This window comes from Coregonus clupeaformis, chromosome 27, assembly GCF_020615455.1.
Source record: "Coregonus clupeaformis isolate EN_2021a chromosome 27, ASM2061545v1, whole genome shotgun sequence".
NCBI classification, from domain to species: domain Eukaryota; kingdom Metazoa; phylum Chordata; class Actinopteri; order Salmoniformes; family Salmonidae; genus Coregonus; species Coregonus clupeaformis.
In genome coordinates, this window is record NC_059218.1 from 6,620,774 (window position 1) to 6,635,210 (window position 14,437).

The window sequence follows — 14,437 nt, forward strand, 5'->3', positions numbered from 1 at the left end:
AGACAATCTCAAACAGCTATCCATGTGGGTCTTTGACAGCTCATGTTTCTTAATCTTTCCTGAAAGATGTTGCATGTCCGTTACACACCAGTCGCTGTCCAAGCGGTGCTGTCTGCCGTACCGCCTTCAGGGTGAAAGAGTAAGCAGGGGGTAGCAGAAGACTGCATTAGCTACATCGCAGCCTGCTAGCCAGGTTTTTCGTTCGTACCAATTTTTTGGAAAATCCTCGGGTGTAGGACTTCCCCTTTAGTAGAAACCTGTTGAATTATTAAATTTGGTCTGGGAGGTCCTAATTGTTTCGTTGCCAATTTATCTTCATTTGTTCGCCGACAAAAAGTAACTTATTTCAAAGAGACAATCGAGTTGCACTGAACGCTATAGCCATTTTCACAGTAGTAGTGAATTGATTGATGAGGCTACCCGCTCTTTTTTAGTTACGTTCATGGTTACGGTTACGTATGATGCACAAAGCGCGTAAGTGCAAGCCCTCAGAAACCCATAGAGATTGTATTGAAAGCTCTGATATTTGAAAAAATTGATTTTACATTAGAGGCTATGAGAGACTTCTGGGCGATTTTCAACCTGACTGAAATCGCCCCCAAAGGGGGGGCATTTGAAGCACGACTTTAGCCTGATTGGACATTTAGTGGCACTGTGGCAGATCAGACGTCTAGATTACAACACTGATAACTACTGTTGCCGTGATATAATTGATTAGAAAAAAAATCCCTTCCTTTTCCCGTTTGGCAGTGCGTCGCCCATATCGCCCTATTGAACACACCGCCCCTGCCCGGATCCACTTTGAGCTCATCAGCACTTTGCCTTCATGACCAGATTAGATGGTAGAGTGTAATTGTGCAGTTCGTCATGGTCCTTTTGATCCCCTGCCAATAACCCCAAATCCTTAACCCAAATAGCATAATTTATCCAGTTGGGTAACATGTTGAATGAGGCGGGCAGGAGTTCTGACAACATCATAATAACAAGTGTCTTATGACTTTTATTTTTTTCTGCAGGTTTACCATGACATGATCATATTATTGATGCTAGTAGCACTTACAAAAAAAGTGTTTTCTAAGTGCTTATTAAATAGTGGTATTGGATGTTTTTATCTTGCATTTTTTAATAAATAATTTTGTCTACACACAGGCTTTACACAACTTGTTTTAACATTTATTTGAGGGTACAAATATTCTCAGTTCTGACAGTTTGTAAATCAGTGATAAAACATGAAGATTGATGTCCAGTGTCCATCAATGATCCCTAACTAACTCAGCACAACTTTTTCCAAGAATGGATAAATGTTGCACAAAGGTGTGCATAAAGTTTAATGGCAGTTTTCTGCCAAATGTGCTTCTGCCAAGTATTGATTCAAGCAATACTTAAGCAATCAAGAATTCACAGGTTATTTGTTTTTAATCAATTTGAGAAATGAAAACTGTCATGGCATGAATACTTTCACAAGGCACTGTAAATATTTATTTTCTCTAGCAACATCATCTCTTCCATAAAGTCCTATAGTAGTGCCAAGAAGTACACAACAGTCAGAGAAATATGTCATTCACTTAACACTTTGGCATGGTGACAAGACTAAGTTACCATTTAAGAAGCTTAGCCAAGTTTATCCAAGAAATGAGGTGCTTCAAGTGGAGATTTGTTTTGACAGGTTAAAACGACTGACCTCCACAGGAAAGATGGCCAGTCCTGTATATGCAGGGCAATAGTTGTGGCTAAATGACAGACTGTTGACATCTCAGAAGACCCTTTCCAATCTGACTGTCACCTGAGGCTCTGAGCCAGTCTATTGAGCTCCTGTGAGAGAGCAGTGACAGTGTCCAGGATCCTCTGCTTGTCTCCCTCCTCCAGCCGAGCCCCACAGCGCTGGGCAAACCTATCTGGGTGCCAAACAGCCTGCTGGCGCCGGAGCAGTTTACGGAACACTGGAACATCTTTCTTGTCTGCGCCATGCAACATCACCTCCACCATCTCCTCCACTGAACCCTTCGGTGCCGGCCAGGGGATGTCCCCATAACTCAGCTTTGTGGTGACTGCTGCTGCAGTGTCAGTGCTAAAGGTAGCTGCACATCGCTCCTCGTAGCACTGCTTCTTCCCCTGACGTGTCTCCTCTTCTTTCCGTGCGGCACGCGCCAGGTACTCTTCATGCTCCCTCTGTAGCCTCTCATGCAGCTCTCTGTTAGCCCGCTCCTCCTCCTCTGCCTCTTTCTTCCCTTTCTTCCTCTTCCCATGAGAGCCTGAGGATGCCAGTCTTTGAGCTTCTGCATGCCGTTTTGTGACATACTCTTGTCTAATTCTATCTGCCCAGTCTTGAAAGTCCTCCTCATCGGCATCCTCCTCAAATAAATAATCTGCTGTAAGAGAAAAAACAACAACAATGACAAATGGACAATGATCTAAATCAAATCAGATTATTCAGGAGTGAAATCTTGCCACCTTACCATCATATTGTCCAAAGGTTTCAAAGAACTCATCCTGGCATTCCCCAAAGAGCTTCTCTTGCCACTCTTTCTCAGCGTCTTTTTCTTTAGAAGTGTTCCCCTTCGGTGCAGTCTTTTGGAGAAAATAAACATCAGTGCTCAGGGATATACAGTACACACAATACAACCATACAGCCATGCCCCTAGCCTCGTAATTACCAGACTGGTTACCGAATGGAAGCGTGCAAGACTTCTGGATGGTTGTACGAGGTTATGTCCCAACACTCTCCTAAAACACATATTAGAAACACATACATATGGCCGAGACATTCATACCTTCTCAAATTTCATCCATTGCAGTAGGTCATGAGGTGTAATTCCTGCATTATTTGGTGCAACCATGGCATCTGGGCAACTCTTTTGAAGGGGCACTACGAGGTCATCATATACTACATGATAATAGGGGATAAAAAAGAAGAACAAGGTTAAAGCATGTTTTTATTATTCTACATCTTTTTGTTGTTTAGTAGCTAATACTGGCAGTCCATCACCTCTTTTGCCATGTTTCAGAGCCTTGTTAGCAGCGATGTGTAGAGGTGTGTCCCCTTTCTTGTCTTTCAGAAGGATGTCGGCTCCATGCTTCAACAAAAGCCGGAGGATGGCGTCATCACCAAGCGAGCAGGCCAGGTGCAGGGGAGTCCTGCGCTTTTTCCCCTGGGAGAAGTTGACGTCGAGATCGGAGTGTTTCCGCAAGTAGGACTTCAGCTTCATTAAACTGCCCTCTTCCACGTATTTTATCATCTTTTTCTGTGTACGAGTCACCATGACCTGCCTCCGTATGGTGACTTAATGTAATCTGTTGTAACAACAATAGCTAGTAGTAGTTTGCTAATTCAGCTACACAAGTTAGCGAGCCAACAACACAACAACAACAACAACAATAGCTAAAAAAAAAAATGTATAGCTAGCTATAGCTTGTCATAAAATACCAAAATGGGTGGCGTAATCCTATTGCCCGTCTTTGGTGCATAAAGGCTTTTGTCAGTTGATTAAGCCAATGTCAATGTCTCGCAACCCCCATTAGTTAGCTAGCTTGCCGATTAGTTGCTGCTTGTAACACGGACAAATAACACTGTAACACAAAGTCAATATCATGGGAGAATCTCAATTGATATTCTCGCGTCCTCTCTCCCCGCCTCCTCAAAACCCATTGGATAAGAAAGCCCGAGATCCCGCCTCTCTGACCTTCTCCTCCAATGGGTTTTGAGAAGGAGGCGAGAAGAGAGGACGCGAGGAGAAATCAATTGAGATTCTTCCCCTGTCCTATCGTTAACGCCTATCGTTAACTCCCCCTCTTCCGAGACATTCAGTTCCGGGTGGGTTGTAATTCTGTATTCAATCACTAAGTGGCGGTATACTGCTATATTCAAAACGTTACATGACTGACTTAATGCACGGCACTTAATTTATATCTTAATCTCTTGTACTGATTGCTCGTGTTTAAAGTTTATGCATTTTTTTCATACTTTTCTAGGTAGACTGCTATAGCAGGGGATGGAGCTGGTGATCCCCTGTGCTGCTTTAAATAGCAATGTGAATTTGTGTCATTGATTGATTGTGTGTAGAAAACTGATATCAATCTTAGCCATAAGTTACATAAAATATTATGTAGCTATAGAGCTAAAGTTTGTTGAGCAAGTGTATTTAACACTTTTTAATTGTTGGTTGGCCCTCCGTACATCTTTATATGAAATTATTTTGGTCTGATCATCGCTTCAATCTCAAGTTCCTCCTTTCCTCTCCTTTTGGGGTTGATGCTCTGCCATGAATCTGTTCTGGAGGTCCTTTCAGCTTACCACCTGGCAGGAAGAGGAGACTGTGTAGGCTATGAGAGAGCATCTGTCTGTCAGTGTGTGTGTGTGTGTGTGTGTGTGTGTATTGTGTGTGTTGTTTGTCTGGTGTGTGTGCGTAGGTGTGTTGGTGGGCAGCAGCTAGTTGTTGTCGCAGGCACCAACACCAATGGTGCCAGCAATAACAGAATAACAGAACCCAAATGCAGAAATGTGGAACATCAGACTTAATCGAGTTGTTTGTGTTTCAAGTTTCAAAGTTTATTTGCCACGTGCACAGCATACAACAGGTGTAAAACAGTACAGTGCAATTCTTACCTTGAGAGCTCTTTCCAACAATGCAGTGATAATAATAATATTTTGTGTGTGTGTGCATTTGAGTGTGCATTTGAGTGTGAGTGTGTATGTGTGAGTGTGTGAGGGGATTTTGTTAAACACAGATTCCACCACACATTTTAATGCCTTCCCCCATTTGTATTAATCATAATTAATAATAAAAAATAATACATAAATAAATAATAATTAATCTGAAAATGTCTATAAATAGGGAAAAATGCATATAGTGCATTCGTAAAGTATTCATACCCCTTGACTTTTTCCACGTGTTATTCTGAAATGGATTAAATAGTTTTTTCCCCTCATCAATCTACACACAACACCACATATTGACAAAACAAGAACAGGTTTTTAGAAAATGTTGCACATTTATTAAAATAAAAAACGGAAATATTACATTTACATAAGTATTTAGACCCTTTACTCAGTACTTTGATGAAGCACCTTTGGCAGCGATTACAGCCTTGAGTCTTCTTGGGTATGATGCTACAAGCTTAGCACACCTGTATTTGGGGAGTTTCTCCCATTTTTCTCTGCAGAACCTCTCAAGCTCTGTCAGGTTGGATGTGGAGCGTCGCTGCACAGCTATTTTCAGGTCTCTCCAGAGATATTAGATCGGGTTCAGGTCCGAGCTCTGGCTGGGCCACTCAAGGACATTCAGAGACTTGTCCCAAAGCCACTCCTGCATTTTCTTGGCTGTGTGCTTAGGGTCGTTGTCCTGTTGGAAGGTAAACCTTCGCCCCAGTCTGAGGTCCTGACCACTCTGGAGCAGGTTTTCATCAAGGATCTCTCTGTACTTTGCTCCTTTCATCTTTCCCTCGATCCTGACTAGTCTCTCAGTCACTGCTGCTGAAAAACATCCCCACAGCATGATGCTGCCACCACCATGCTTCACCGTAGGGATGGTGCAAGGTTTCCTCCAGACGTGATGCTTGGCATTCAGGCCATAGAGTTCAATCTTGGTTTCATCAGACCAGAGAATCTTGATTCTCATGGTCTGAGAGTCTTTAGGTGCCTTTTGGCAAACTCCAAGCGGGCTGTCATGTGTGTTTTACTGAGGAGTGGTTTCCGTCTGGCCACTCTACCATAAAGGCCTTGATTGGTGGAGTGCTGCAGAGATGGTTGTCCTTCTGGAAGGTTCTCCCATCTCCACAGAGGAACTCTGGAGTACTGTCAGAGTGACCATCGGGTTCTTGGTCACCTCCCTGACCAAGGCCCTTCTCCCCCGATTGCTCAGTTTGGCCGGGCGGCCAGATCTAGGAAGAGTCTTGCTGGTTCCAAACTTCTTCCATTTAATAATGATGGAGACCACTGTGTTCTTGGGGACCTTCAATGCTGTAGATCTTTTGTGGTACCCTTCCCCAGATCTGTGCCTCGACACAATCCTGTCTCGGAGCTCTACGGACAATTCCTTCAACCGCATGGCTTGGTTTTTGCACTGTCAACTGTGGGACCTTATATAGACAGGTGTGTGCCTTTCCAAATCATGTCCAATTAATTGAATTTACCACAGGTGGACTCCAATCAAGTTGTAGAAACATCTCAAGGATGATCTATGGAAACAGGATGCACCTGAGCTCAATTTTGAGTCTCATAGCAAAGGGTCTGAATAGTTATGTAAATAAGGTATTTCTGTTTTAAATTTTTTATACATAACCAGTTTTCTGTTTGTCATTATGGGGTATTCTGTGTAGATTAATAAGGAAAGAAAGTAATTTAATCAAGTTTAGAATAAGGCTGTAACGTAACAAAATGTGGAAAAAGTCAAGGGGTCTGAATACTTTCCAAATGTGCTCTGTATTACAAACTTACCCTGTGATCAAATAAGGATGGAATCAGCAGAGGCAACTCTTGTCCTAAAGCGCAGCAAACCTCACACATTTGTACCTGTCTCCAGGTCTGTCTGTCTGTCTGTCTGTCTGTCTGTCTGTCTGTCTGTCTGTCTGTCTGTCTGTCTGTCTGTCTGTCTGTCTGTCTGTCTGTGTAGCTGTCAGTCCCTGAGATGCAGTAATGTTATGCTCATAGGGCTTGAATGAGTCCAGCTGAACTGGCTCTGTGCTGGGGCTGATGACAGGGGCTTCATTTAGCCCTCTGGTGGGTCTGAGGGAGGGAGAGGGCTTCTGTGCAGAGAGAGGGCTCCTTCACAATGGAGGGGATAGAGAAGGAGATGAAGGGGTGCTTTGTGCCCTGGAGAGGAGGATCTGTTCGGGATAATTCAGTTCCTCATCCGGAGCGGTCCCCCTGTCACAACCCCCTTCCAACCCCATGGCTGTCGGAAACAACGTGACTCCCTTAACGATACCCCTCTTGTGTGAATGCCTTTGAAATGTCAGAGAGAAGGCTCCACTCTGTCACCTCAGGTGATTGGGTCACATGCTCACTTCAGGTGTTTGGTTCACATGCTCACTTCTCTGTGGAGACGGTGCTGAAAAGTGATAGATGTGAGGGTGCATTCTTTGGTTTCTCACAGACAGTCTATTTCAGCAGAGTGAGTTGAATCACCTCCCCCCCATACCATTGCCTCAGAGTGGGGTCATGTGCCAGGTTTGATCATATCCTATCACAGTGTTACGTAGCTGTTCCTGCTAACACCCTGAACTCCCATGGGGTTAGGTGGGGCATGCGTCTCTCGGGCCAGGGGGATGAAGCGGAGCGATGCTGCTGAAAGAGAGGATATCCCTGGACAGGAACCCTTACCATGCCCCAGCCGCCTCTTGTCTGTCCTGCCTGGCCTGCTGACTCTATCCTGTCCACTGAGGTCCATCACCCTCCAGAGAGGGAGGAGGGGTGAGTGGTGAGGGGGAGGGGTAAGGCAGGCAGCAGGAAGGCAGGGGTCCTCCAAGACGCTCCAGGGGTAATCTCCCCATCCCGCCACAGCACAGCCAGGTCTGGCCCCAGGTCCGGTTTGTGGCCTGGGCTACCTTCTCCCCATTGTTCAGATGGAAGAGAAATGTGCATACACTTCCTATGGATCTGTTTTTGTCTGGTTTCTTTTGCTCTGATTTAGGACAGCTGGAGATGTGTTTAATGTATGACTTGCCTGTTTTAATAGCATTACCCCATTGTGAAAGTTGGCTGGAGTCACTCATAGCAGGTAGAGCAGTTGTGGAGGTCTGTTGTGAGGGAAGGGTGTTTGTCTGAAATGGCTCATCTCCTAAACAAGGGTTTGAAGAGGGCCATTTAAATTTCACCGTTATTGCCCATAAGGACGTCAAGGTGGTTTTCACAGCTCACATGCAAACCACAGCCTTATTCACAACTATTGTAAAAAGACACTCCTGCTAACAACAACATGTCAACATAGGAAGGAACTCTTATTTGACCCACAGTGTGCTGTGGTTGGTAAATATTCATGGGAGTTTTCCTGGGTGTGGTAACACCTCCCATACAGTCTATCAGGGGCATTTCCACTTTCCACATGTCCACTGATGATAGCCATTAGGGTAAAGGAGATCATAACTAGGCCACTACAATTCTACTACTCTCCCCTAGTCTAATGACATTCTGTGGTACAGTTGAAGTCGGAAGTTTACATACACCTTAGCCAAATACATTTAAACTAAGTTTTTCACAATTTCTGACATTTAATCCTAGTAAAAATTCCCTGTCTTAGGTCAGTTAGGATCACCACTTTATTTTCATAATGTGAAATGTCAGAATAATAGTAGAGAGAATGACCCATTTGCGACCAAGCTTTAACTTCCTGACTGATGTCTTGAGATGTTGCTTCAATATATCCACATAATTTTCCTTCCTCATGATGCCATCTATTTTGTGAAGTGCACCAGTCCCTCCTGCAGCAAAGCACCCCCACAGCATGATGCTGCCACCCCCGTGCTTCACGGTTGGGATTGTGTTCTTCAGCTTGCAAGTAACCCCCTTTTTCCTCCAAACATAACAATGGTCATTTTGCCAAACAGTTATATTTTTGTTTCATCCGACCAGAGGACATTTCTCCAAAAAGTAAGATCTTTGTCCCCATGTGCAGTTGCAAACCGTAGTCTGGCTTTTTTATGGCGGTTTTGGAGCAGTGGCTTCTTCCTTGCTGAGCGGCCTTTCAGGTTATGTCGATATAGGACTCATTTTACTGTGGATATAGATACTTTTGTACCTGTTTCCTCCAGCATCTTTGCTGTTGTTCTGGGATTGATTTGCACTTTTTGCACCAAAGTACATTCATCTCTAGGAGACAGAACGCGTCTCCTTCCTGAGCAGTATGACGGCTGCATGCTCCAATGGTGTTTATACTGGCGTACTATTGTTTGTACAGATGAACGTGGTACCTTCAGGCGTTTGGAAATTGCTCCCAAGGATGAACCAGACTTGTGGAGGTCTACCATTTTCTTTCTGAGGTCTTGGCTGATTTCTTTTGATTTTCCCATGATGTCAAGCAAAGAGGCACTGAGTTTGAAGGTAGGCCTTGAAATACATCCACAGGTACACCTCCAATTGACTCAAATTATGTCAATTAGCCTATCAGAAGCTTCTAAAACCATGACATAATTTTCTGGAATTTTCCAAGCTGTTTAAAGCCAAAGTCTACTTAGTCTACAGTGAATTATGTATTAAGTTAAATAATCTGTCTGTAAACAATTGTTGTAAAAATTACTTGTGTCATGCACAAAGTAGATGTCCTAACCGACTTGCCAAAACTATAGTTTGTTAACAAGAAATATGTGGAGTGGTTGAGAAACGAGTTTTAATGACTCCAACCTAAGTGTAACCTAAGTGTAACTTCCGACTTCAACTGTATATTCAATAGCCTGCCTATTTTCTAAAGGTGAAAGGATTTCTATGCTGTTTGAAAATGTTCTATGTTGTTTGACATTTTACTAAGTCTGAGGATGCCTTTGCAGCTTGTGTGTACTGTGTATTTGCCATCATTTGTATTCCATTGGAAATGGGTGACTTGATATAGGTAAGGCAGAGTGAAATTCAAAGTCTTATATTCTACTGCTGGTGTTGTATTTACCACTCAAACTTCTATTTTAAATGTTTTCAAGTAGTATAAGTACCATTGATGCTTGCCTTTACCCAGGTAGGGGCTACATTGGTTGTCAAGATGGCTCAGTGGGGTGTTGATGTGTTTATCTTGCAAACAAAAAAGATTAAAGATCAGTAACACCAGTGTCACTGCAGATCTGTGTCTGTATGCCTTGATCAATAGCTACAATATACATCGTACAGTGTTCATTTTCTCGCCTGTCAGAAAAAATACAGTTGTTCATACTGGTGCCACAATCTCAAATTATTCTGTTTGCTACAGTGTCAGCAAAGCTATGTCGAGAACCTAAGACTAAGACCTTTGTGGGTCTACAGTAGGGTAGCCATTTAACATTTGAGCTACACCAGAGTAAGCAGCAGCTATGTAAAAAAATATGTTGAAAATCTCGCACATGCATAGAATCTTCATACCTTCAGCTATTGGAAAGAGGGTTCCAGAGAATTCAGATCCGCAGCCACTTGAGGTAATGTCCCTTTGAAAAGAAAAACTCTGCCTCTGTCTTTCTCTCCTTGTTCGATTGAGATGTCTGTCTGTACAGTCATTTTGTGAACTTTTTTGTCATCCAATGCAAAGTCCATTAAGAGAATCAAATGAGAGGGGTTTTGAATGGGAAATCCCATGGTACGGCTGCTGTCATAAATATAGGCCCACTTGAATCTCACACACTGTTATTACATAGGAATGTTGATTTGAAATCTCTTGTGTAATCTATTTTGAAAAGTACTCTACGGCGTACCATCCATGCCATCTCACACAGGGACCAGAGGGGTGCAGGGAACATACGAACAAATGTTTTTCATGTTACTATGGCTAAATGCCCTCTCTAGCTCAAAGAGAAACCATGTTGCCCAGCATATGCAAGGTTCAGGCCGTGAAATCTGTACAATATGATCAAATTACTTGAAAACTTCAGAGCATAATCTATTCAGATTGTCTTTCACACTTTTCTTTGACCCATGTGGCGTTGGCAGATGGGGTCATGTTTTTACATGGTGAGCGATGCCTGGTGTGTCTGATGTGGACCAGGTCAGGACAGCTGCTGATGAGGAAGACATGGGGACTTTGTGTGATGGGTGAAATCTCCTGTCTGATAAATTATCTAACCTGTATCAGACATGAGATTAGTTCATAGTGTAGCAGTGATTTCAATCTGTCTGTGAGCCTGCGTTCTGTGTGGTGAGTTTAGCTTGCATGAGGATCTGGAGTTTATAAGACAAAGGAGGAAGAGGCAGAATAAACGTGTTTGCATTTGTTGGGCTTCTGAAACATGCAGAGAATTCCATGACGAGGAATTCCAACATGGTGGTATAATGACAGAGAGCACGTTTGGGTTGTAGATTAGAGACAGGGATGAGGTTTTCTAATTTGGAAGAGTTTTACTGGTGTCTGTACATTTGAGACAATGAGAAATAAACAACAGACAGAGAAAAAACGTATAACAGGCCTCCAGGGCCACACTTTAACCGTTTAATCAGGTTCAGGCTCCTCCAAGCCCAATCTATCCTGTCAACAAAGGCAAATATTGTCTCACAGGAGGAGTGTGGTGTCTATAAGTGACCCAGGATTAGTAGCCCACTCCTCCTATCCCCCCTACTGTCACTGATTATATCCTGAGAAAAAGCTAATTACAGCCAAATCAGTTAATCATGGGGATTGTCTCTTACAGGTCAACAACCCACCATACGCACAGCGCTTGTTTGCAAATGACTCGTACAGTATTTACATTATAGTTATTGGCTTGAACTGGATTCAGTGCAAAGCATCCCAACAATGGAACAATGAGTTGATAATGGTACACTACAATATTGCCATTTATTACATATTTTATTTTCAAATAAGCTACTAAAGCTTACATGTTACTTGAGGGAGTGAGGGAGAGATGTGGTAGCATGGTTGCAGTGGTTTACATAATCAACATGTAAGTTCTCTGAGAAGATTGTCCTCTGTAAGTTTATACTCTATGTCCAACAAGTCTTCAGCAAATTTCTGCCGCAAATGAGCAAAGAAATAAACAAGTTGGAGGGGGAAATAGAACTCAAACATGTATTTCCTTTAGACAGCTTTGATTATGGTCTGACTGCACACAATGGGAGGTTGACTGCCACCCTTCAACCCTGTGTGCTAACAGGAAAAAGCACATTCTACTGAATAGTGTTTCCATGACATCATAACCAGCAACAGAGTGACACGAAGATTTTAGTTAAAAAGAAACCTTTTTATTATAAATCATGCACATAAAAGCATTATACAGCATGTATTCACATCTTTGTCAACTAAAGACATGTTAATTCATGCCTTCTCCAATCCTAATTCAATAAACACACATACAAACACACACACTCACACACACACGAATTTCATCTGTCAGAGCAGTCACCTATTAGTTAGCTCTTCTCCCCCTCAACAACATTTGTCAGCTGCCATCTGTCCGTCTGGAACCCCCACTCTCCATGCCCTTGTCTCCCCTTCCAACCCTTTAATCAAGCGGCAACAACTTTCTTTGACTGGCTGACTGGGGCAGATAAGACTAATGGGGTCTCACCTCTTTCCAATCAGCAAGTGCTTACAAAATAAAAACAAGAACAGCATGGTACAAATGCATGAATAATATATTCCGCCAGTGTTAAAAACCAGAGCCTTGGGACCCCCATCCAAGAGCTTGCCTTAAGTCCACACAAGACACCAGGAGAACAATATGAGCTGCTTTGTCCTTTTGAAATACATTCAACTCTGTCCAAAATGTCAGGTCTGGTTTGCATCACCCTGGCATGGAGCTTGGTCCCCTGTATCAAGCAGTTCAAGGGGTTTGGACAAACTTCCCAATGACTGAGAGTGAGCTTGGAGGATGTTAATGACTCTATCAGTTTCCTCAGTCACTCAGTCCGCAGTCCACATGTATGGGGCAGGCGGAAGATGACACCCCCAGGAACTGACTGGATAGGTAATGATATCATACACCTCTGAAGTCTTAGATTTACCTGCAGTGTTCAGGTGAAGGTGGAGGCAGGACAGGGCAGCTGGGGACCCATTCCCCCTGGCTGGCATCCCTCTCCCGTGCCCTGACCACAGCACAAACATCACATCTTAGTGGCCAGCGACTGGGCCTCTGTCTTCTGGGAGGACAGGGAGCTATTGGGGCTGGCGTGCATGGCCTTCTTCAGGTTGAGCAGACAGAGGCACTGGGAGCGGAAGCGCAGATCGAAGAAGGCATACAGGAAGGGATTGAGGCAGCTGTTGACGTAGGCTAGGCAGGTTGCGTAAGGGTGGGCCAGCAGGAGGAAGCGGAGGAAAGCACAGGTGTTTGGAGCCAGGTTCAGGTAGGAGAGGGCATCAGCGCTCTTCAGCATGTGGAAGGGCATCCAGCAGGCAGCAAACACAAGCACCAGGGTGGTGATGATTTTCAGCAGACGCCGCTTCCTCTGGTCCTCCTTACGCAGACTGTTGAAGTGACGTGTCACAGTGCAGCCGATGAAGCAGTAGCACACCATCATGGCCAGGAAGGGCAGGAGGAAGCCCAAGACAGAGGAGGAGATGCTGAGCCATGCGATCCACATGGACTCCTGCTGCTTCAATACATTTGATTGATTGATTGTTTGATTGTCCCCACCCAACACCAGGCTGAAGTCCATGCCACAGGAGATGCGGTCGCTGTTCTCGTCGTACTTCGTGGTGCGGAAGATGAGGGTGGGGGCGGCCAGCAGGCCAGAGAGGAGCCAGATGGCCGTCAGGGAGGACTGCATGTGGCCACGGGTACACAGCTGGGTGCTGGACAGAGAGTGCACGATGGCTAGGTAGCGGTCAAAGCTCATGGCGGTGAGGCAGAAGACGCTGGCGTACATGTTGAGCAGCACCACGTAACTGCTGATCTTGCAGAGGGCCACACCGAAGGGCCAGTGGTAGCCTAGCGCAGTGTACACTGCCCAGAGGGGCAGAGTCAGCACGAAGGTCAGGTCAGCCATGGCCAGGTTGCCTATGTAGATGTCTGCTGTCCGACGCTTGGCCTGAGACCTCCACACAGTGAAGATGACCACGCCGTTGCCAGAGAGACCCAGGATGAAGATGAGCATGTAGAGGACTGGGATGACCGAGTAGGACGGCTCCCACTCAGAGTAGTCACACATGGTGCTGTTCTCCTGCTCTTCATAATCATAGTCATAGTAGTCAGGGCTCTCGGTGGTCCACAGCTCCATTCTTTCTTCTCAGAGTATCCTTTCCTTTTCTTCTTTCAAAGTTTGTATTATTTTATCAGTTTAAATCATTTAGATCTAATGTATCAGTCAAATGTATGAAGCAATTAGAAACGTAGTCCAAATCGGTGTGCAAGAAGTTCAGAAAAAGCACGAGTTTCAAATTAGTTCCTGCTCAGTTGAGGGCAATTTTAGGTCTGGTGTCACAGTGCCGGGCAGGCTGCCTTTTTAAAGCAGTTCTGCACACACCCCTCTGTCCCTCCTCCTAGGCTAATCCCAGCACACCCAACGCCCCTTTCCCATACGCTCTCGCTCTTTTACCAGCAACCATTCCCCCCGTGACTCCTTCACATGCGCTTGTGAAGATAACTCTCCAATAGCTGGTAGGCAGGGCTCAATTAAAAAGCGAAACTGTAAGAAACACTATTGCAACTCTCATGAAGCACACTTTTACGATGAAGCCTATTTGTGAGAGCGCATCTCGTGGATCTGCCACACATTTTACAGCCTTCAGAATTCATAAGAATTAGAATTTAATTAATATTGAATTGATTTTAACGCCATTCGTTTTCTTGTCTGTCTCGGCAAGCCAGGACATGCCACTAGTCTAAAATTAGACAATTA

The 14,437-nt window shown here is 44.3% G+C and overlaps 2 protein-coding genes across 3 annotated transcripts; both read right to left on the minus strand.

Moving 5' to 3' along the window:
* Nucleotides 1-1,151: 1,151 nt before the first annotated feature.
* Nucleotides 1,152-3,569, minus strand: LOC121541194 (NF-kappa-B inhibitor-like protein 1). Of its 2 annotated transcripts, none has more exons than XM_041850169.2 (4): nt 2,987-3,569; nt 2,772-2,884; nt 2,457-2,568; nt 1,152-2,366 (listed from the first exon to the last, which is right to left on the minus strand). In XM_041850169.2, the coding sequence occupies exons 1-4, from the start codon at nt 3,258-3,260 to the stop codon at nt 1,780-1,782; spliced, it is 1,086 nt and encodes a 361-aa protein (XP_041706103.1). In that variant the 5' UTR covers nt 3,261-3,569; the 3' UTR covers nt 1,152-1,779. The 2 variants fall into 2 exon arrangements, with proteins under 2 accessions (XP_041706103.1, XP_041706102.1); XM_041850168.2 differs by having other exon boundaries at nt 1,152-2,369.
* Nucleotides 3,570-11,381: 7,812 nt separating this feature from the next.
* On the minus strand, nt 11,382-14,002 carry LOC121541196 (apelin receptor B-like). The gene has a single exon (XM_041850170.2). The coding sequence runs from the start codon at nt 13,814-13,816 to the stop codon at nt 12,704-12,706; it is 1,113 nt and encodes a 370-aa protein (XP_041706104.1). The 5' UTR covers nt 13,817-14,002; the 3' UTR covers nt 11,382-12,703.
* Between the last annotated feature and the right edge of the window lie 435 nt (nt 14,003-14,437).

Bases quoted from the DNA above. Each gene is read 5' to 3' on its own strand.
- LOC121541194 (XM_041850168.2), bottom strand. From the start codon at position 3,260: ATGGTGACTCGTACACAGAAAAAGATGATAAAATACGTGGAAGAGGGC. The intron at 2,885-2,986 runs GTGATGGACTGC...ATTATCATGTAG, and splicing joins TCTGAAACATGGCAAAAGAG to TATATGATGACCTCGTAGTG. The intron at 2,370-2,456 runs GTAAGGTGGCAA...TTTCTCTTACAG, and splicing joins AACCTTTGGACAATATGATG to CAGATTATTTATTTGAGGAG.
- LOC121541196 (XM_041850170.2), bottom strand. From the start codon at position 13,816: ATGGAGCTGTGGACCACCGAGAGCCCTGACTACTATGACTATGATTAT.